Genomic DNA, 22,478 nt, shown 5'->3' with positions numbered 1-22,478 from the left:
CTAGACAATACACACAGACTATGATCCCAATCACTGCCCCATATTTTCTACCTGGACCCCATCCAATCCTGACAATAAGAGTAGTGACAAATAATAATAGCAAATGCTTTTATAGTGCCTACTCTATGCCACTTGATCCTCACAGGAAACCTACAAGGCAAGTTCCATTATCCCCATTTTACAGCTGAAGAAACTGAGGTCCTTAGAAATTAAGTTCCTGTCCAAGGTTGCCCGTCTAGAAGTAGTGGAACCAGGATTTAGACCCTCAAGCTTGGCTCCAGATCTGTGCTCTTGACCACAGCATGTACCACGCCTGGAAACTCAGCCCTGAGCTCAGGGTTTGGGTGATACCCCGATTCTAACAACCAAGGCCTACTCAGGCCACACTCCACTCATGAGCACATATGTCCAGCACTGACCACAGCCATCCATTCTGACCACAAAGATACTGATCAGCCCCACCCAGGCCAGGCCACACCCCTGACCCCCACCCCCAGTCCTGACCACACACCCAGCCCTGATCCATGTCAGAAGTCATAAACCTGCCCCAGCAGGGGCTAAGTTCAGTTGTTTACCTGGCCTAATGGCATTTTAATAAATTTTGATGCAACATTTAAAATCAAGACATGTCACCTAAAAATCCTGATGTCTAACTTCTCAAAAAAAAAAAAAAAATTCAGTGGACCTGGCCATGCTGGGCCCATACTCATTCCTGAGAGATGATGGTGACTTGTACTTGGGTGGAAGCAGGGAGAGGACAGAAGTAGATGGCCCTGGCATGTGAGTGGAAGGCAGAATTAAAGGGACTTGATCTACTGAGTTTGGGGAGTCGGCAGGCATCAGGGTGACACCAACGGTTGCAATCTGAGCTCCTGGATGACTGAAGGAGCCACTTACTGAGACGGGGAAGTCCAGGGAATGAGCGGGTTTGGGGCAGAAGACAGGGTGGAAATTAAGAATTCTGACTAGACATGGTAAGTGTGAGATGTCCACGACACATCCAAGTAGGGATTTCAAGAGAACAGAATATAGATATGGAGGAAACCGGGCCTCTGTTTTCTCCTCTGTAAAGCTGGGCGGTAGGTATCATTTTTAGGACCATGAGTCAAATCTGCAAGTATGTATCATCAAATCCAAACCTCATTTAGCAGCATTACAACCCTCTGCGGCAGGAGCTTTATCCCCATTTACCAGGCCACATCACTGAGGTCTGGAAAGCGGAAGCAACTCACCCCCAAACACACCATGGCCTCCCCTTCCGAGCACGGTGGTCTCTGTTCAGAGTTTCCCACCCCCAAACTGCACCCAACTATCACCCAGCTCTGCACTTCCTAACGCAGGGGCCTCAGAAGTGCCTGGCCCAAGCATTCATGACGACAGTTAGGGGCAGCCCCCGGGACCCTCCTCCCAAAGACTTGGTGAATGTCAAACAAAAACAACCCCAGGTGAAGGGAGCAGAACCGTGGAGGGGACAGAGGCACGTAGGGAGCATCTTGACTACTAACCCTCAAGGGTGAAGGAAGCAAAGAATCAGGATGATCAACTACATTGGCGTGACCTTGGGCAATTCCCTTCCATGGGGCCTCAGTTTTCCCATCTGTCTGGCGGGCTAAACCAGATGAGCTGAGATCCCACCAAGTTCTAACAGTCCCAGAGCTCTCTGCCCCTTCAGAGACCTGCTTTCTGTAGCTCTGACCTTTCTGGAAAGGATCCTACACCCCTCCCCTAGACACAGCTCACTCTACAGAACGGACGAGGCTGCAGGAAGCCATATACGCCCCAGGGATCTGGGGAAGCCCCCAGACACTCACTCTCGCGTTGCTCCCGCTCACGGATGATGGCATCCAGCCACTTCTGCTTCTCCTCCGCTGTCTTGGCCATGCAGACAAACCACTTGTTCTTGGCCGTGTTGTGGATCTTCCAGCCGTTGGTGACGGTGTAGCCATTGCTGTGATAATCCGCTGGCAAGGGAAGGAGGCAAAGCGGGGTCAGCAAGAGCTCAGCCATACAACCCAACATTCATCATTATATGCTTACGAGTGAGGTCACAGGACCAGCCCTTCCTCCTCCAGAAGGACAGGGCGGCAGAGGCATCAATGGCGTCAGGATCTGGGAGTTGAACTTACTATCCTCCAGATGCTCCCTCTCCTATCTATTCTCTGGTGGGCAACAAAGACCTCAAGCAAAGAGCCTCCCACCCCCTCGATTGCAAAGGGAGACACCTTATGCCTCCTTGCCCATCTCATTCTGGCACTTGGGCTACATAAAACCCTAGTGTAAGCCTGATGATGCCAAGTCACGGGCCCTTACAGAGTGTTGGCTGGGATGGGAATTGGCAAACCTCTCTGAAAACAGGCTGACGTTATCCAGGAATGTTGCAGCCAGCTATACCCTGAATCTGAGGAGGGGTCCACAGGTTTCGTGAGACTGCCAAAGGGGTCTGTGGCTCAAAACCAATTCAGAACCCCTGTCCTGGACAAGCTCAAGGACAAAAACACCAAGAGGTGTACACACAAGAATACTCACAGGATCACTGTCTATAATGGTAAACGACAGAAACGACCCAAATGGCCCTCACAAAAGGAATGGGTAAACTGGGGACTATCTGTGCAAGAGAAAACTACACGGCAACGGAAACCGACAGGCTACAGAGAGCGACATGCAGAAACACGGATGACTCTCACCACCACGGGGCTGAGTGAAAGAAGCAAGATGCGAGAGAATATACAGTACACTTTATGACCCTTTATACCATATAGAGAACAAACTAGTGGTTACCAGGGGGGAGAGGGAAGGGGGAAGGGACAAGATAGGGGTATGGGATTAAGAGATACAGACTACTACATATAAAATAGATAAGCAACACGGATATATTGTACAGCACAGGGGAACACAGCCACTGTTTTGTAGTAACTAAATGGAGTACAATCTATACAAATATTGCATCACTATGTTGTACACCTGAAACTAACAATGTTGTAAATCAACTAAACCTCAATTTAAAAAGAAAAAAAAAAGAATCCACATTCTGGGCCAGTGCTACCCAGAGAAACACAGTGAGAAGCAATAATAATAAGAAATACATATATATAATTTTATATTTATTTGTAATCATATAACCATTTAAATAAGGTTCGAAAACAGAAATTTTAATTAAAATGTTTAGCAATGCATATTTTGGAGGTAAAAATATGTTTAAAAAGCAAGAAAATCATCATCACAAAATTCAGAGAGTGGTTACTTCTGGGGGAAGGAGGCACTGTGGCCAGGGAGGGGCGTGTGAGGGGCTTCTGGGGTGCAGGTAGCAGTTTATTTCTTAACCTGAATGGTGACCACCCAGGGGTTGGCTTTATGTGCATATGTTTTAGGCACTTTTCTGTGGACAGGTTATCTTCCCCGATCAAAGGAAAACACTGGTGAACCGCAGCAAAGACTGTGCTGTAGAGCAGGGGGGCTGGGCTCGGGCAGGGCATGGGTGGGGACCTACCTGTCCCATCCTCCACGTTCTCCACCTCCATGACTTCAGTGTTGATTCGACCCCGGAAGATATACAGGGAGCCGTTGATGGATTTGGTCCTCTTGGTGGATTTCTTGCTCCCAGTGACCCTGAAAGACAGTGGGAAGTCAATGTCCCCTATGCCTCCTCTCCTTGGGGCTCAACTGTCTTCAACAGAGCAAAGGGAAGCAAGGCAGTAACACAGAAGGGTGCCCGGGGACAGGAGAAGTGCGGGAACCAGGTCAGAAGTATGGCATTTTGGCTGGTGGTTGGGTGACTTGAGCAAGTCACTTTTCCACTCTCAGCCACAGCTTCCTCATCTGGAAAATGGGTTAATAGCCTTGCTGACCTCCCAGAGCTACTTCTGAGCCAACAGGAGATGTGGATGTGAAACCAACAAGAAGCAACAGAAACCCACTCTTCTAGGCTAGAAAATGGGTAGAGACTCTCAGGGTGTCTAACAAACAGGAACTTCCTGAAATAAAACCAGAATGGAAAGGAACTTGGAGTAGGAAGTCCATCCATCCATCCACTTACATCTACCTACCCACCATTCATTCATTCATTCAGGTGAATTCTCTTGCTCACCCATTTAGTCACTCAACAAACAATCTGACCAGTGCTTCGTATGGGAAGGATACCAAGTTGGGACCAGGGGAGTCACTCACCCATGCATTCAACAGGCACTCAAGAAAATACCTGCTGGGCACCAAGCACTATTCTAGGTGCTAGGGCTGCAGCAGGGAACAAAACAAAGTCTCTGAGAATATACCTTCCAATACAGGAGGGCAGAAGGTACCCCGAAAGCCCTCCATCACGCCCCCTTCTGGTCACTACCCCCTGCAAGGGTAACCACTACCCTGACGTCTAAACTCATAGATTCACTCTGCCTGTTTTAGAACTTCACATACGTGGAATCGCACAGGGTGATGGTGATGGACATTTGGGTGCTTCCAGTTTGGTGCTGCTGGGAATGTTCTGGCACATGTCTTATGAAGAACATACGTGTGCATTTCTCCGGGTTATCTACCTAGGAGTTGAATTGCTCAGTTATAAGGAATGCATACGATCGGCTTTGGTAGATACTGCCAAGCCGTATCAATTCTCCCACCCCTAGCAGCAGAGGGACATTCCAGTTGCTCCACATCCTCCACAACTGGTATTTAATTTCTCATTTGGGCCATTCTGGCAGCAGAAAGGAGTGTCTCTAATAAAGATTTCATCTGTATTTCCCTGATGAATAATGAGGCCGAGCACTTTTTCATGTTTATGGGCCATCTGGTATCTTCCACTTGTGAAATGACTGTCCCTTGACCATTCTTCTGTTGGGTTGTCTGTCTTTTTCTTAATGATTTATAGCAGAGCTCGGCAAATTTCGTCTGAAAAAGGGCCAGAGAGTAAACATTTTCAATTGTGTGGGCCATATGGTCTCTGTTACAACTACTTAACTCAGCCCTTGAGGCATGAGAGCATCCACAGACAACACAAAAATGAATGGGCATGGCTGTGTGCCAATAAAACTTTATTTATAAAAATAGGCAGAGGGCCAAATTTGGCCTATATATTTTGGATATGAGTCCTTTGCAAAGTGGATTGCAAAGATCTTCTCCTCCTCTGTGGCTTGCCTTTTTACTCTCATCTTGGTGTCTTTTGATGAACGGAAGTTCTTAATTTTAAGGTAGTCTGATAAATCTATTTTTCCTTTATAATTATACTTTCTGTCCAATCTAAGAAATCTTTGCTTACCCCCAGATCATGAAGATAGCCTCCTATGCCTTCTTCTAGAAGTTTTATTGTTTTATCTTTCACAGTTAAATCAATAATCCATCTGAGGATGACTTCTGTATACTGTGTGAAGTAAGGGTTCAAGACTCATTTTTCCCACTGGATATCAAACTGACCAAGCACCATTTATTGCACCTCATTGGTGCTTCTGTTGAAATTCAAATGACTGCTTACATGTACGTCTGCTTCTGGACTCACTACTCCATTCCGTTAATCTGTCTGTTTTTACACCAGTACTACGTTGTCTTAATTACTATAGCTTTATAGTGAGCCGTGGTATCAGTAATAAAAGTCCTCCAGCTTTGTTCTTCTTCAAAACTGTCTTTAGCTATTTTTGTCTCTTTCTGTTTCCACGTAAATTTTAAAATCATTTACGTACCTATACACACAACCTCCCTCCTGGAATTTTTATCATAATTACATTGAGGTTCTGACCAACGTTTGATGAGAGAATGCAAAGCACTTGCTGGTGATGGGGGGTGAGGCGGGTCAGAATCAAGGACAACTAAGATTCTGGCCTGAGATCCTAGGTAAATGATGCCATTTACTGGGAATGACGACGACTCAAGGAGGAAAAGGTTTGGAGCAGGAGTTACAATGAAAATGAAGAGTCTTGTTTTAGACCCAAGTTAAGGGTAAGCTGTCTGTGACACACCCAAGGGAAGACACAGATTTAGACGCTTCTACCTTACATACCATGTGCCAGGCATCATTCTAACCACGTTACATGTTTTACCTTAATCTATAAAAAACACCTCATGAGACGGACACTGCTTTCATCCCCATTAAACAGACAGGAAAACAGAGGCACAAAGAGCTGACATAACTTGCCCAAGGTCACACAGCTTGCAAGCAGCAGCGTCTCTGAGTCTTTAACCACTACACGCTGCTGACGCCTCTAAGATGTTAAACAAGCAGTCGAGATACATGAGACTTAGCTCTTCTGTGTCTCAGTTTTGCCTTCTGAAGAATGGGGAGGTGCGTTTTTAAAAACTCTCCCTTCCACTTCTGACATCCAAGGAGCCTCTGCTTTTGAACCAGACCAGAAGCACTCCGAGTCAGAGACCTCCCCTGACCCACAACCCGGAGAGGCGGTGCCTGGCACGGCCCAGGCAAAGGCACGACCGTAGACAGACACCTACCAGCGTCAGGCGTTTCCTGTGACTACATCAGAGCCACGCTGCGAGTTCCATCCACCAATGCCCAATCCCTCTGAGACCTCTCGGAGTCCAGCCCTCTGGCTCCTGACCCAGAGCAGGGGCGGAGGCCGCCTGCCAGGTTCTCCCAGGCGACAGATGTGCCCTCTCCTTCTAGCCAGCCCAGCTCATTTGCAGGCCTGAGACAGGAAACGGCCTTACAAGAGTGCGTGCGCCCTAGACGACCCACTGGGTGTCCAGTACAATCGGCATCAGCTGCTTCTGCTCCAGTGGAGGAAGGGCCCACGACAGGGTGACTGAAGGCTGAGCAAACGTGGCCCAGGCTGGGAGGTCACAGAGGCCTGAAGGGACATTCTGCTTTCTAAACCCCAGTGTTCTGGGACAAGTGCCTGCTTCAGACAGCCCATGGCAGGTGGGGGGGAAGGGCTAGGGGTGGACGCTGGCAGTGGCCTTGGCATTGTCGAAGAAGGACTCTCAGGATGGCTCCAGTGAGAACAGGCAGGAAGCAAGGAGGAAGGAGAAGGGGGCATTGATGGGGGGATAGGAGGACATGAGACAGATGCAGACAGACTAACGGGAATAAAATATCAAATGAGAAAGAGACACACTGACCCAGCCACTCAGAGATGGTGAAAGAGGGAGATGGAGATCTCTGACCGGAAGGACCAAGTCCCAGAACAGGGAGGAAAGGGAGGAAGGGGAGGGGCCTGTGGCTAAAGCACCTACTATGTGCCAGGTGCTGCACCCGTGGGATCGCACTGAATAGGAACACATCACATGTGGAGGTAAGTTAACAGTAATGGCAGCTACTCCTTATTCTGGGCACTTACTATGTGCCAGGCACACTTAACATGTTTGCCCTTGTACACGGTGCAAGATACATGATAGTTCATCCTAGTTTACAGATGAGGAAACTGAAGCAAAGAGAGGCAAAGTCACAGAGCTAGAGAAATGGCTGAGCAGGGATTCAATAGTTGCTCTTAAGCAAACACTACTGTAAGAAGGGGTTTATCAACCTCATTTTACAGAAGAGAAAACTGAGGCTCAGAGAGGTCAGGCTGGAGGAGGAAGACCATGAGAAGCTTCCCCACACTCACACGGAAAGCCCTCATTCATCCTGTGGAAAGGTTCCTCACCACCACCTTAGGAGGCCAGCAGAATCAGACAAGGAAAACGAGGCTCAGACAGACAGGAAGTGACAAGCCCAGAGCCACAAGGGAAGTTGGAGGTGATGCTGACAGTAGGACCCAGGATCTGGACCTCCCCTCAGCCCTAACTTTTGCTAGATAAAAGAGTAAAGAAGCCTCTGGAAAGTCACCATTTCATCCCTAAAACAAAATAACAGGAAGCTTAATTCAAAAAGGGCTGCACTGGTCAGTTGTCCTCTACCTCCTCAGCGAGAAAACTGAAAGGCAAGAATTCTCTTGGTCCACCAATCTACCCACCCACTCATGCATCCAACCATCCACTCGTGCCCCTACCCCTCCGTCTCCTAACTTTCCGTCTCTCCAATCATTCATCCACCTATCCATCAACTCAACCATCCTATCAACCAACCTCCCGTACCAGAGTCCAACCACCCTGGCAACTATCAACCAATCATCCTTCAACACACCCATCCAACTGATCATCCCTCCACTGATCTCCAAACCTCCACCACCCACTCAGCCTCCCAAGTTTATGACCATCCAACCATCCATCCATCTACCCATTCACTCAACAAACCATACATAAAGACCCCAACACGCCTTTCATTTAAATACACCTGTCCTAGGGACTTCCACGGTAGTGCAGTGGTTAAGACTCTGCACTCCCAATGCAGGGGGGCCTGGGTTCAATCCCTGGTCAGGGAACTAGATCCCACAACTAAGGAGCCCACGAGCCATAACTAAGACCTGGCACAACCAAATAAAAATAAATAAATACATATTTAAATAAATAAATAAATATAACCTCTGCCGGCTCATCATGTCTTCATTTCCATTTCTCCAACTACCCAAACATTCACAGATTCCCCCAACTTTCTACCTATCCCTCCATCCAGCCATCTCCTAAATCTCCAACCACTTGACTGCTCACTCATTCATCTACTCGTTCATCCATCCACGAACCAATTCATACACACATAGACAATCACTCCCATTCATCTCCCAAACCTGCAACTACCCATCTATCCCTCCTCCCATTTGCCCACACATCCAACCACACATACACCCGCATCAGTCTACCACTCATCCACCCATCCGTTCACGCTACAAAGTTTAAGAAGCTCCAGTGAAAAACACAAAGATGACAAAGGTACTATCTTTCCCTCAAAAAACTTAACAGGAGAGGACTTCCCTCCCCTCAAACCATCTACCTTTGGATCTCAGAATCACAGGATTCTGGTGGCACAAAGACTCTCCAAACTTCCATGATCGTCTCGAACTACACTGTCCACTGTGGCAGCCACAAGCCACAGGCGGCTACTGAACACTTAAAAGGTGCCTAGTACAAACTGAGATGTACTAGAAGTGTAACATACAGACTAGATTTTGAAGCTTTAGTGTAAATTTTTAAAAAGAATGCAAAATACCTATTTAATAAATTTTTAAGTTAAGTTGAAATAATAATATTTGGGCACATATTGGGGTAAATGAAATGTTATTTAAATTCATTCCACCTATTTCTTTTGCTCTTTGTAACGTGATTACCAGAAAATTTTAAATAACCTATGTTCTTGAATAGTGCTGATCTAGAACAAATCCCTGAACTCAGAAGAGAAAAGGGAGGCCTAGAGAGGGAAGTGACAAGCCTATGTCAAGAGTTCAACCCAATCCCAGCCTCCCGGCCCACCCGGGCAGCCCTGTTCCAGTCTCCCAGCCCACCCGGGCGGCCCTGTCCCAGTCTCCCCAGCAACTCACCTGGATTTCCGCTTGCAATAGACAAGGAGGTTGTCAAAGAGGAAGAAGGCTCTCTCCTGGATATTGCCGGCGGAGATTTTTAACAAAGTCCCTTGCAGGAGGAGCTGGGTGCAGATGTCCGTGAGGTTGGAGCCCTGGGAGAGCGATGGGGGGTTGCGGTGCATGAGCTGGCAAATGCAGGAGCTCCCCTGGGAATGCCCCCCTTCCTTCCCACACACAGAACCTGCCCCTGCCTCCCTCGCACCCCCAAAATCTCAATGCACCACTGGAGGCGCATCTGTGAGCAGACAGGAACCCAACACAGCCTGATCGGTGGCTTCCGTCTGGTGAGTGTGCCAGGACAACGCTGGCAGGAGCACACACAGATGACCATTTCACAGAACAGGCGCTTGGGGCTCAGCGAGGTGAAAGGACTCACTCAGCTCACACGGCCCTAGTGGACATCTGGTTTTGTTATGGGTTTTGTTTGGTTGGGTTTTTGCCTCTCTCCTCCCCCCTTTATTTATTCGTGTCTTGACTTGTTACTTTATCTCCTCCACAAGAATGCCACTTCCATAAGGACAGGAAGCGTTATCAAGCATCTAGCAAGCATTTGCCACGGTATTCCCAGCACCTACTACACTCTCTGGCACACAGTAGGTGCTCAATAAATGCTTGCAGAACAGGTGACCAATGCAATGTGAGTTCCACCAGGGGCAGAGGATTCTGAGAGCACCCTCTCTAGCTCAGGACGTGAGAATAGACGGGAACAGTTCCCAAATTCTACCTGGTCATCTATGCTAAATGACCAAGATGTTAGGTGTGCATGACGTTCACTGAACCTCCATGGGGTTCAGGGCGATGTGGTCAGGAAAGGCACCGGGGAGGAGCAAGATGGGCCTGGGAGGATGGTGAAGATAAAGAGGCTGAGGATAGGGATAGGCAAGGTCCCTGCTGGGAGGAGTCCTCAGAGTCAGGGACCACACAGGTCCATCTGGAACTCTGGGGGGACCAAGGCAGGGGCAGAGAGATCCCAAAGTGCTAACAGAGAGGAAGCTGGAAAGAGACCTTGGAGGGCACAGAATGCCGGCTAAGGAAGCCCCCGGAGGGCCCCCAAATCCGTGCTCCTCTTCCGTCATAGGCATGGAGTTTCAGCTGCCACGTGGCTGCCCAACCACAGACTCCACTTCCCAGCATCCCTTGTGCCAGGCGTGGTCACGTGACCACATTATGGCCAGTATGCCTCACTTCTACATCATTTCCTTGAGAAAACTGCCTCCCTCCCTTTCCTCCCTTCCCTCCTCTTGCCATAGGCTGGAAGATGGCCACGGTAGTGGAATACAACGCAGCAAAGGACGGAGGAAGGCGTTGGAAGGGACCAGGGTCCGAATGGAGCAGAGGTGCCCCACCCCAAGCCTGCATCACTACTGAGAAATAAACTTTTATCTCATTTAAGCCACTGAAGTCTCTCTTACAGCCGCCAACTTTAAATACTTGATGTACTTTTAAATACATCAAGATAAGGTTGGAGGCCCTATCCACAGGTGGGCAAGGGGGTGCCTCTGACATTTGGGCCCAGGGGATATTATGCAAAAGTGGTATTTTAGGGGAAGTTCATTTCACCAACCTGCAGATCACAACAAAGAGACGTGATGCTACCTCTGCCTAGAAAGGAACTTGGGGAGGAAAGAAAGAGAATTCTTCATAGAATCTCCTTCCCCAGACACTCAACGCCCAGAACTGACAAGGAGTTCGTACCCCAGAAATATCTGCTGACTCAATTATTTCTGATACCCAGTATGGGAAACTGGTTTTGGCAACTCAGAAATCAGGCTGTTTTCTAACTGCCCACTGCAGTCTCCCCAACTGCCGTCAAAGTCGGTTTGCTCTGTGCCCACGGGCCGGCTAGAAGCAGCAAATCCATTTGCCCAATGGTGCCAGAGACCCTCTCTGGGGCCCACTCGGGGTCCTGGGGAACCAGCTTCTTTGCAATCAAGAGCTGTGCAGCCCAGGACAGAAGCACACACCCGTTAACAGAAACCACAGCCTGGACGCTTGCGTGCCACAGGCAGATGTGTGATGCCCACAGCACAGTGACCCAGCGAGGTAGCACCCCTGCTGCCCTGGGGCTAGGGAATGAAGAGCCCCTGGGAGCCCCAGCATCCTTGCAAACAGGGAGAGTGTGATTCCCTGGTAGATAAGACTCCATCAGTGGCCCGTTGGCCAGCTCAGAGCACAGAGCAACTCGACAGCTCCTTCGAGACCATGTGCTTCCTGTCTCCTCCACCTCACTCATGTCCACCCACCAGCCCTTCCAGGCTCCAAAGGGAGAGTTTGGCTGCTTGTACAGTAAGTCTCCTACATACGAACCTTCAAGTTGCGAACTTTCAAAGATGCGAACATGTGTTTGCATGTCCAATCACATAACTTAGTTTTCGTGTCTGGCGTTATCTGTAAAAGTTGGGTACCGGGCTTCCCTGGTGGCGCAGTGGTTAGGAATTCGCCTGCCAATGCAGGGGACACGGGTTCAAGCCCTGGTCCGGGAAGATCCCACATGCTGCAGAGCAACTAAGCCCGTGCGCCACAACTACTGAGCCTGTGCTCAGAGCCCGTGAGCCACAACTGCTGAGCCTGCGTGCCACAACTACTGAGCCTGCGCTCTAGAGCCCGTGCTCCGCAACAAGAGAAGCCACCGCAATGAGAAGCCCGCGCACCGCAAGGAAGAGTAGCCCCCATTCTCTGCAACTAGAGAAAGCCCGCACGCGGCAATTAAGACCCAACGCAGCCAAAAATAAATAAGTTAAAAAAAAAAAAAAGTTGGGTACCTAGGCTAACTTTGTTGGACTCGTGAACAAACTGGACTTACAAACACACTCTTGGAATGGAACTCGTTCGTATGTACTGTATATGAACCTAGTACCTGGCCCAGCTGTAGGGCCCAAGAGCCTGGAGGTCACACAGACCTAGACCAATGTCAGAGGACGGCAGAGAAGAAGCACACCCAGCCTGGGAAGCTGCCTCCCTGGCCTTGGCCAAGGACCACCCAGCAAACTGCATCTGAAATGCCAAGGACACTATGGAGGGAGGTCCCTTCCATCCCAGGCCTAAGAAGCCCAGCTGACACTCGGTTTCCCCGGAATCCTTGAACCCAGGTCAGGGGTGGCGCTAAGGATCAGATGCACAGGGAAGAGGCTGCGCACCAAGGTGTCCCCCAGTCGGGGCTGGAGTCCTCTTTCAGACGGTGCAGAACTGAAGTGGTGACACTCAGAGAAGACGACAAAAGCTAACACAGGCACAGGGCTCACCACCCACCAACTCCAGCTCTAAGGATCTTACAAAACTCCGTTAACCCTTACACTCTCATTTTACAGAGGAGGAAGCTGAGGCACGGGGCAGTGAAGTGACTTGTTCAAGGTCATAGGGATGGTCAGTGAGTGAGCTGGGACCTGAACCCGGACAGGTGGTCCCACCATCCTATCCACTCACCTACCCTGTGCTGCCTCCTAGAAGGTAACCTGAAGGGTTTTTTACGCAGCTGTTGGTCTAGAGCAGGGGTCTTCAAAGGGGCGAGAGCACAAGGCATCCCAGGGAGGGTGGGAAGAACATACAAGAACTTCTGTTTATGGTCCTTGTTTTTAATGGTCTTATGTTTCCTCACCCCTATTTCCTTCTGTCCCTCGTGGGTGAGTGCAGTTGATGGTCTCTTAAAGCAGGGCTTCCAGAGCCAGCAAGAGTGGTGTGTTCTATTTCTTTCTTATTAAGAACATGCACTTCTTTTTACGACTGTGAGCTTCTCACGAAAGTCTGCGGGGCCCAACGTCCGGAGTGTCCCTCTGCAGGAGGGTCAGCCCACACTGGTATGAGCCCTAGGCAAAGTTGCATGATGTTTTCTCATCTAAAAAAAAATGAAGAAAGAAATCCTGCTTTGCTGCCACGGCTCCTCCTGACGTTTATTGAGCGCTTACTCTGATCCGATAAAGAAAGCACCGCTCTGAGCGCTTTGCATGTATCCACTCCCTGAATACTCAAGTGACCCGTGGGGCATCCTGCCATTAGCCAGACTGTACAGATGAGGAAACTGAGGCAAAGGTACCCCACCAAGCAGAGGGAGTGGGCTCATACACTCACATCCACAGTATTGCGACATACTCCCATTTACTTGTGCTCAGTAAAATGGATTTATGGATTAACTTATCCGGTTTTAACTAAACCAGTCCCACAGCTAAAAAGGACAATTGGCTTACAGAGGATCAGGCCAAAAAAAAAAAACAACCCAGAGACTGGAGATCAAACTAATGATGCAAGCCCAAGCGCACAGCAAGAAAGTGGCCAAGAAAAGACTCCCCCTCCTCCAGAAATAAGTCCCTTGTCAGCCATATTCCAAGAGAGATGACAGCCCTCTAATCAGATTGGCAAGAGGTCAAACAAAAGATTAGAAAGCAGGCTTCCCTGGTGGCGCAGTGGTTGGGAGTCCGCCTGCCGATGCAGGGGACGCGGGTTCATGCCCTGGCCTGGGAGGATCCCACATGCCGCGGAGCGGCTGGGCCCGTGAGCCATGGCCGCTGGGCCTGCGTGTCTGGAGCCTGTGCTCTGCAACGGGAGAGGCCACATCAGCGAGAGGCCCGTGTACCGCAAAAAAAAAAAAAAAAAGATTAGAAAGGATCAAGGAGAGAATCAGAAATCAGGATTTGCAACCACCATCGTTCACTGTGAACTACACCTGTAAGTCACACTGTCCCCTGAGGTTCTAACTACTGAGGGCATGAAGCTATTACAAGCAGCTTCACTGTTAAACATTATTTTTTCTAGCTAGAATGTATTATTTTCCCAAGTCATCTTGAGGATTAAACTTAAAAACCTTTCTACTATACAGAACACCATTTCACATTTTCCGAAGAACATTCACGTTCTACCCTTCGCTTGACCCTCACAACGACGCCAGGAGATAACTTCAGAGATGTTATTTCTGAAATTAGACAAGTAGGGGAAAATGAGGCCAGGAGAGTAGGACAAACTTGCATAAGGCAGGATAATCTGTAAGTTAAAAGGCTGGGGGCTTCCCTGGTGGCACAGTGGTTAAGAATCCGCCTACCAATGCAGGGGACAAGGTTCGAGCCCTGGTCCGGGAAGATCTCACATGCCACGGAGCAACTAAGCCTGTGCGCCACAACTACTGAGCCTGTGCTCTAGAGACTGCAAGCTCCAACTACTGAGCCCATGCGCCACAACTACTGAAGACCGCGTGCCTCGAATCTGTGCTCCACAACAACAGAAGCCACTGAAATGAGAAGCCCGTGCACTGCAACAAAGAGTAGCCCCTGCTCGCTGCAACTAGAGAAAGCCCACGTGCAGCAATGAAGACCCAATACAGCCAAAACTAAATAAATTAATTAAAACAAAAAAAGGATGGGCACCAAAGCCAAGACCCTGCACGTCAGTTTTCTCATCTGTAAAATAGGGATAACAACTGCCCTCTCTTCTAGCGTTGAAAATGTGTAATAGGTGCTCAGTAAATTGTCAGCAATTCTTATTCTACGTCACTTTATTTCCTACTTTACCAGCGACAGAGGTCAAAATAAGGGCCACTCTCAAACTGCAGATATTTCAGGGTCAACAAGGACCCCAAAGACCCTTAGTTCCTATTTCCCTAGGCCCTTACCAGGAGGCATCTGGAAATCACTTCTGCTCTAGCTGCCAAATCGCTTGCTTAATACTCTCTCCACAGGGGCTCACGTGAGAAATTTCCCTTCTAGCTGGATGTCAGGAAACTCTCTGTCACCCAGAAGAACTGCTCAGCTTGTTCCTTTTTTGACAATGAATGTTGAGTAACTTCGGTGTCCTGCTCTTTTTACCTTGGCTGCCAGGAAGCTCAAAGCCCAAACAGGCAGATATTTAAACGTATCCACTCTATGTGCTCTTTAGGTCAGCATATTTGCCGAAAGTGACGCACTTCTGGCCAAAGAGTTGGAAAAGTCTTCTGGGAAAGGTTTTCCTCCACTAGGGAGGAGAGCTCCCCCTCACTGCCCTGGCCGAGCCCCTGTCTCCTCCTGCTTTGGAACACATGATGCCTGGAGCTGCTGCCATCATGGAACCATAGAGGGGAAGGCTGAGAGGATCACAAGAAACCAAATCAGAGCTCTGACATCATGAAGGTGAAATGTGATTCCTCAGAGGACACATCCTGACACAATTTTCAGGTGCAGGAACAGAAACCAAGCTATGCATTTTAAGCAGAAAGAAATGAGGGCCTTATCCAATCCTTGGAGGGGTTAGAAGAGCCTAGAATCACAGCTGCCAGAAAAACCAAGAACACTGTAGAACTGGCCCTCCAGGGAAGCCACTGCCCCTGCTCCAACTGGGGAAAAGGAGAATCAGACCACCACCTGCCCGAGCTGATATTCTAGGGAAATCCTGCCCAAGCTGCTTCCAGGCCCTCAGAAGCTGCTGCCTCAACTCTCAGCTACAAAGCCACCCCATCCTGCTAGATACACACCACCAACAACACAATGGATGCCCTTCCTCTTGACACTCAGAAGCTGGAAACCGGGCCCCTGCAAATGCTATCACAGAAAGTCAAACACAACCACGGCTGTGCTTTGCTGCACCAACAGCACAAGGGTGGTCTCCGCCCCACTCCTGCTTTCCAAATCTCGAGCAGCTGGATCTGATCTTGGCCAATCATATCCCAAACCTGAGCTACAAAGGAGTCTGAGAAATGCAACTATTTGTTCTCCAGCCGGGCGGGAAGGCCAGGCAGAGGAGAGTGGGTACATGGCAAACACTAATCCACAACACCCACCTCCTCCAGAGCACAGTTCCTTCCCCTTTGCAGCCATACCCTCAACCTCGCAGCTATACAGTCTCATTTAGGACTCCCCAACACAGGGAGATGAAGTGGAAATCCCAAATGCAGCCAGTGCCAGCACATCCAAAGGGTCTAAGGCAGATGATTCAGAGAATTATCTGCGTCCAAGAGTCGTTCCTCTTAGTCTTCATCTCCCATTCCAGCTGTACTTACTCGGATATTGACTTTTTTATTGATTCAGATTTTCCCATTTCATTCTACAGATCTTTTAGGACAGCTCTAATAATTTAAGGAAGACACAACAGAAGATCTCAAGAATCCCATCCCTTAATAATCATCATCATAGTAATATCCATACCTATCACTTATTGAGTACCGACTATATGCAGGTATAGATAAGGAAACCAAAGTTCAGAGAAGTTAAGACATTTGCCTACAGTCACCCAGTAAGGGAGTGTCAAAGCCAGAATTCTATCCTGGAGTGAACCCTTAAAAGCTACCCTTGACCTTGGCATCAAAAGCTCAAGGGACACCAGGCAGACAGGCAACATGTGAAGGAGAGTGACTGGGGAGTGGTGGGGATGGAGGAAATCTAGAGGCTCCAGAGGCTGTTGCCATGGAAAATGGGGGCTCAGTGTTACCAATTTTTTAAGAGAAACTTTAAATCTAGACTTTTATGTGGACCTAATTGAAAAATAATTAAACTGTTTTTTTTTTTTGCAAACACCATGGAGGCCAAACAAAATATGCTACAGGCCAAATCTGGTGCCCAGACCACAGTCTGAACCCAAGTTGTGCACCCTCCGGGCCCGTCCCCAGCCCAGAAGGTTCCTCCTGCCCCAGACACACCTCCCAGCCTTCGATGTGCGACTGCAGCTGCTCCAGGGCCTCCAGCTTCTCCATCTGCCTCTTGGTCTCGTTGATGTTGGAACAGACGGTCTTCATGGCCTGCAGGGCGCTCTGGACCGCGGGGTGGTCCGGGTGCTTGCCGGGGGTCCTCTTGGCGAGTTCCTAGGGTAGAGGAGAGGGCAGGAATGAGGGATATCAACCCACAGGGCACCAAACAGCCTCCAGGACACCCGGGCCTGGACCAAGTCCCAGCTCTACTCTGGACAAAAGGTGTGATCTGGAGCTGGAGAACATCACTCATTCATTCATTCATTCATTCATTTAATAAATGTCCCCTGAGCAGCTCCTCCACAACAGGCAGTGTTCTGGAGTCTGTGGACAAATTTGTTAATAAAACAGAAAAATTCCTCATCTGGTGGCTATTACATTCTAATAAAGGAGGTGGGCCAAAATTAAGAAAAATCAGTGACAAATATTACAAAGACACATCAGAATGAGGGGCTAGAAGGTCCTGGGAAAGGAGGTGTTCTTTCAAATAGGGAGGTCAAGGAAGCCCCTCTGAGGGGGTGACATCTGAACAGAGAGTCTGGATAAAGGAAGGGAGAGAGTCCTGCAAAAATCTGGGGGAAGGGCATGCCTGGTAACAGGAACAGCAAACGCAAAGGGGCATGGTGGGAGTGTATGGGGTCTGTAAGGGAAACAGCCAGGAGGCAGTGTGGCTGGAGGAGAGTAAATGCGAGAGAGAAGGAGAAAGAAAGAGACAGAGACCAGTTGGCCAGAGAGGTGGCCATAGACACTGCCTCTCCCTAGCCCCCAGTTTTTCTCATCTGTAAAATGGGTATAAAGAACCCCTTGCCTTCACAGGGACGTGGAGGAAACATGTAGAGGACAAAGACGCCAGTCGGGGGCTTAATCCGCAAGCCCCCCTCCCACTGTTTCTCACTCTCATCTCGCACCTCACCACCGGCACAGGCTGGGACACTCTAAAGGTCAGGCTGGTCTTAATCAAAGGGTTTCAGCCCCATAGTAAGTGTGATGAGAAAGGAACTGAGACGGCAGAGACCAGCTGGGTCTCAAGATATCAGGGAAGATTTTCAGGCCGCGTCACGCCTGCAGAGATAAGTTTCTCTAATCATCCTGCTCTGACATGCTCAGATGTTCCAGTATCTCTCCATCTCTCTGCTCCCTCAAAAATCACAGACATGACACTCCAGTGGGCTGGTTCCCAGTACAGTCCCACATGGGTTCCAGGGCTAGCTCCGCCCCTGGGCGGCTGGGTGACCTCGGGCCAGATGCCCTCCATGCCCAGCCTCAGGTTCATCGACTGAAAACCAGTGATGTGGGGGAGGATGGTGACGATGAGCCTTTACTCTGTGCCTGGGAGGTAGGTTCTGTTATTATCCGTTTAACAGAGGAGGAGATGCAGGCTCAGAGGGATGGTCCAAAGGCTCCAGGAAGTAGGAGGAGGAACGTGGGTTTGAACCTGGCCATCTGGTTCCGCTCACGGTCATGGCGAGGGGTAAATCAGACGCTGCAGGAAAAGTAGCTCTGGGGGAAAGTACAGCCTCAGTGCGCACTCAGTCTACGCTGACCATTATCAGTCCTGCTTCCGTAGGATGGTACACGTTAGCAGGGCCCGCAGGCCACAATGGGCCAGGCAGGTGTTGTTCTGAGAACGCCCTGCGGAGCACCAGCTCCAAAAATAGGTCTTCTCTAGTCACTTCATTTCTTCTCTGCCTGAACGTGAACAGCCTCTTTTCTGCAGAGCGGATCCGAATGGCCCAAGGACCAGATGTTCTGTAACATCAGGACCCTGTGGGTTTGCTGAGCACCTGCCTTGGGCCCAGGGACAGACCAGAAAGGAAGCAAGGGGTGGGGAAGGATGGAGCCCTCTCTCTGGAGGCAACAGAGCTGGGAAAGGTGCTCCCAGGGAAGGGGGAGGGAGGGATGGAGGGAGGAAGGAAGGGAGGAAGTGGGGTGGGGGCACAAACAACAGCCCCAAGTGGTGAAGGCGCTCATGATAAATCAGAGAAGGGGAAGGACAGTGTGGCCGGAAAGGCTTCAAGGAGGAAGTAAGACAGAGGCAGGCTGGTCACTGAGGGTTGAGCTTTTTGTACAAAGGCGACGTATTTCCATTCACTCCTCACTCAACAAACACAGACTGAGCAACAGGTATGTACCAGAGCACCGGGGTCTGGACAGAGACTGAGACGGCCCTCAGGGAGCTCACAGTCGAGAGAACAGTCCAGAAGTTGAGTATTACCACTAACGGTAATAGTAAGAGTCAGCATTTCGTGAGTGCTTGCACTCTTTCTGAGCTCACTCAATCCTCACATCAACCCTATGAGGTAGTTATTATTATCCTCATTTGACAGATTTGAGAACTGAGGCACAGAGAGGTCAGGTCATCTGCCTGGGGTCACGGAGCAGACTTGAGCCTAACCAGTCTGGCTCTGAGGTTAGTGCGCTGAACATCTATATTATTTATAACCTTTCAGATAGTTAAATAGGAATACTTTCCTCTCTGGTAAATATAATTTATATTATTGATTAAGTGCTAGGTGAAACATCAGGCAAGTGAAGGGACAGACAGTGAGGGAGGTGCACTGGTCTGAGAAGGTCTCTCTGAGGAGAAGGGCCTCCGGGTGGAGACCTGAACGAAGTAAGGGCACAGGCTATACAAACATCTGTGGGAACAGCACTCCAGGCAAGAGAAGAGCACAAGCAAAGGCCCTGAGGCAGTGAGAAACAGCAAGGAGGCCAGGGAAGCCGCAGCAGAGTGAGCAAGGAGAAGGATGGGTGCTGAGGTCGGATGCACACACCAAACACAGATCATGTAAGGCCTGGGTGTGGTCTCCGGGTTTCATCCCAAGAGCCATGGGGAGGTGATGGGGGGTTATAAGCTGAGGCCTAACACCATCCAATTTATTTAGCCTTTAAAAAACCTCTCTAGGGGCTTCCCTGGTGGCGCAGTGGTTGGGAGTCCGCCTGCCGATGCAGGGGACACGGGTTCGTGCCCCGGTCCAGGAGGATCCCACATGCCGCGGAGCGGCTGGGCCCATGAGCCATAGCCGCTGGGCCTGCACATCTGGAGCCTGTGCTCTGAGGCGGGAGAGGCCACAGTGGTGAGAGGCCCGTGTACCGGGGAAAAAAAAAAAAGAAAAAAAAAAAAACCCTGACTGCCAAGTGGAAGATGCACTGGAGGGAACATAAAGTGAATGTAAAAGCAGGAAGACTGGCTAGTGGCTACTGCAATGGTCCAGGCAAGAGATGCTCAAGGCTGGAACCAGGAAGCTCTGTGCCCCATTCATCCATCCAGTGAGGCCTCCTGTGTACCTGGCCTCAGGCTGGGCCCTCTGTTGAGGACACAGATGACACAGACACTGCCCCAACTCTCCTGGAGCTGACGGCCTGCTTGTAGACATGTCCACAGATAAAACTACGATAGAAGCCTGTGACCCATGATGCGGGATTCAGTTGAACTCCCCGAAGCACCCCCAGCCCCATGCTCCAATGTAAGTAATTTTGAGCATCTGAACTTCTGCCAAGCCAGCCAAGGCACAAAAGGGGAGTGTAGCCAGCCAGCTCCCTGTTTCCTCCGAGTGAGCAGTGACAGGGGCTCAACCCCCAAAGCAGATCCAGCATGCTCTCCTTCTAAAAGCAGGGGGTCAAATGAAAGCCTGCGGACCAAGTCCAACCCACCACCTGTTGCAACGAACGAAGCTTTACGCTCAGTCATTTCCCCGCTGTCCTCACTTCTTTGTAGCCACATCATCAGAGTGGAATCGTCGCGACAGAGACCATACGGCCTGTGAAGCCTGTAATATTTACTATCCGGTCCTTTAAAGGAAAAGCTTGCTGATCCCTGGTCAAAAGCAACAGAACAGATTCTTAGCTGAGCACAAGGCCACCCGGAATAAAGGCAACATTCCCGTCCACCAGGACACAGGTTCTGATCACTGGGGTGCGTGCAGTTTCCGTTTTCCTTGCCTGTCTCCCCTTTCCCTGGCTGGTACGTGGACACAGTGTGAACATCTGAGAGCCCAGGGGTGGAAGAACATAAACCCTGGACTGCCTTGTACAGAAATAAAATTACACGTTAAGTCACTGTTGTTTCGGGTCTCCGTCACTGTAGCTAAAATATATCCTGATACATGAGGAAGTTGAGGTGGACCCAGAGGCGAGGTCACTTGTCCAAGGTCGAAGGTTGCTAAGGGGTGGAGCCAACATTCCAACCCATGCAATTGAAGTCCAGAGCCCACGTTTTTAACCACTACTCCATGCTTCTCCAGCCTGTGTCCCTGGGATCCTACCTCCTCCCACCTCCCTCCACAAGTGCAAAGCCCTCAGCTCTCTTATTCTTGAGACTAAGAGTTTTAGGGCCTGTCACACCCTGGGAGGCACTGCCACCACATCCCAAACCCCTGGAAGTTGGAATTTCAGCAATCCTCTACTGATGGTTCCCTGAGGGGCTGCCAACACCCAGTAGCTAGTAAAAATGAGAAAAAGGTCATTTCCCTCTTCCGTCTGCCTGCTCCCACCTCTCCTCCTGCCTGAGATCGCTGCTGGGCATGGAGAATTGAAACTGAGCAGGACCTTCTGGCTAGGTTCCTGGCTGGGCCAAAACTGAGGGGAAGGTATTGGCTTTGGTGTCTTGGTTCACAAGAGAGTGTTGACTCCGCTCTGCCCAGCCACAGACTCAGGGCCCATTCCTGCCTCTGGGCCTTTGCACTTGCTGTGCCCTTTACGGGCACACTCTTTCTCCAAATCGTAAGAGGTGGTACAGTACTGGCATAAGGATAGGCATATAGGTCAACGGAAAAGAAGTGAGAGTCCAGAAAGAAATCCTTACATTTATAGTCAATAAATTTTTAACAAGGTGCTAAGACAATTAAATGGGGAAAGGACAGTCTTTTCAACAAATGCTGCAGGGAAAACTGGGTATCCACATGCAAAAAAATAAAATTGGACCCCTTCCTCACACTACACACAAAAATTAACTCAAAGTGGATCATAGGGACTTCCCTGGTGGCATAGTGGTTAAGAATCCACCTGCCAATGCAGGGGACACAGGTTCGATCCCTGGTCCAGGAAGATCCCACATGCCATGGAGCAACTAAGCCTGTGTGCCACAACTACTGAGCCCGCGTGCCACAACTACTGAGACTGCGTGCCACAACTCCTGATGCCCACACGCCTAGAGTCCGTGTTCTGCAACAAGAGAAGCCACCACAATGAGAAGCCCATGTACCACAATGAAAAGTAGCCCCCGCGCGCCGCAGCTAGAGAAAGCCCGTGTGCAGCAACGGAGACCCAACACAGACAAAAATAAATACTAAATGTAAGAGCTGAAACTATAAAACTGTTAGAAGAAAACAAAGGTGTAAATCTTCTTGACCTTGGGTTAGGCAAAGCATTACTAGATATGACACCAAATACAGGCAACTAAAAATAAATTAGATAAACTGGACTTCAGCAAAATTTAAAACATTGTGCTTCAAAGA

At 49.6% G+C, this 22,478-nt stretch overlaps 1 protein-coding gene across 1 annotated transcript in view; it reads right to left on the bottom strand.

The window, feature by feature from the left end:
- Positions 1–22,478, bottom strand: part of PREX1 (phosphatidylinositol-3,4,5-trisphosphate dependent Rac exchange factor 1) — a 197,702-nt gene that overhangs the window by 59,744 nt on the left and 115,480 nt on the right. The window contains exons 6-9 of the mRNA XM_060030665.1: positions 16,975–17,136; positions 9,342–9,475; positions 3,488–3,606; positions 1,812–1,961 (exon numbers count right to left, since the gene is read on the bottom strand). Of these exons, the coding sequence (XP_059886648.1) occupies positions 1,812–1,961; positions 3,488–3,606; positions 9,342–9,475; positions 16,975–17,136 (565 nt within the window). The remainder of the gene's footprint in view (positions 1–1,811; positions 1,962–3,487; positions 3,607–9,341; positions 9,476–16,974; positions 17,137–22,478) is intronic.

Source organism: Delphinus delphis, chromosome 15 (genome assembly GCF_949987515.2).
Source record: "Delphinus delphis chromosome 15, mDelDel1.2, whole genome shotgun sequence".
NCBI lineage: Eukaryota > Metazoa > Chordata > Mammalia > Artiodactyla > Delphinidae > Delphinus > Delphinus delphis.
This window is presented reverse-complemented; position numbering and strand designations above follow the sequence as displayed.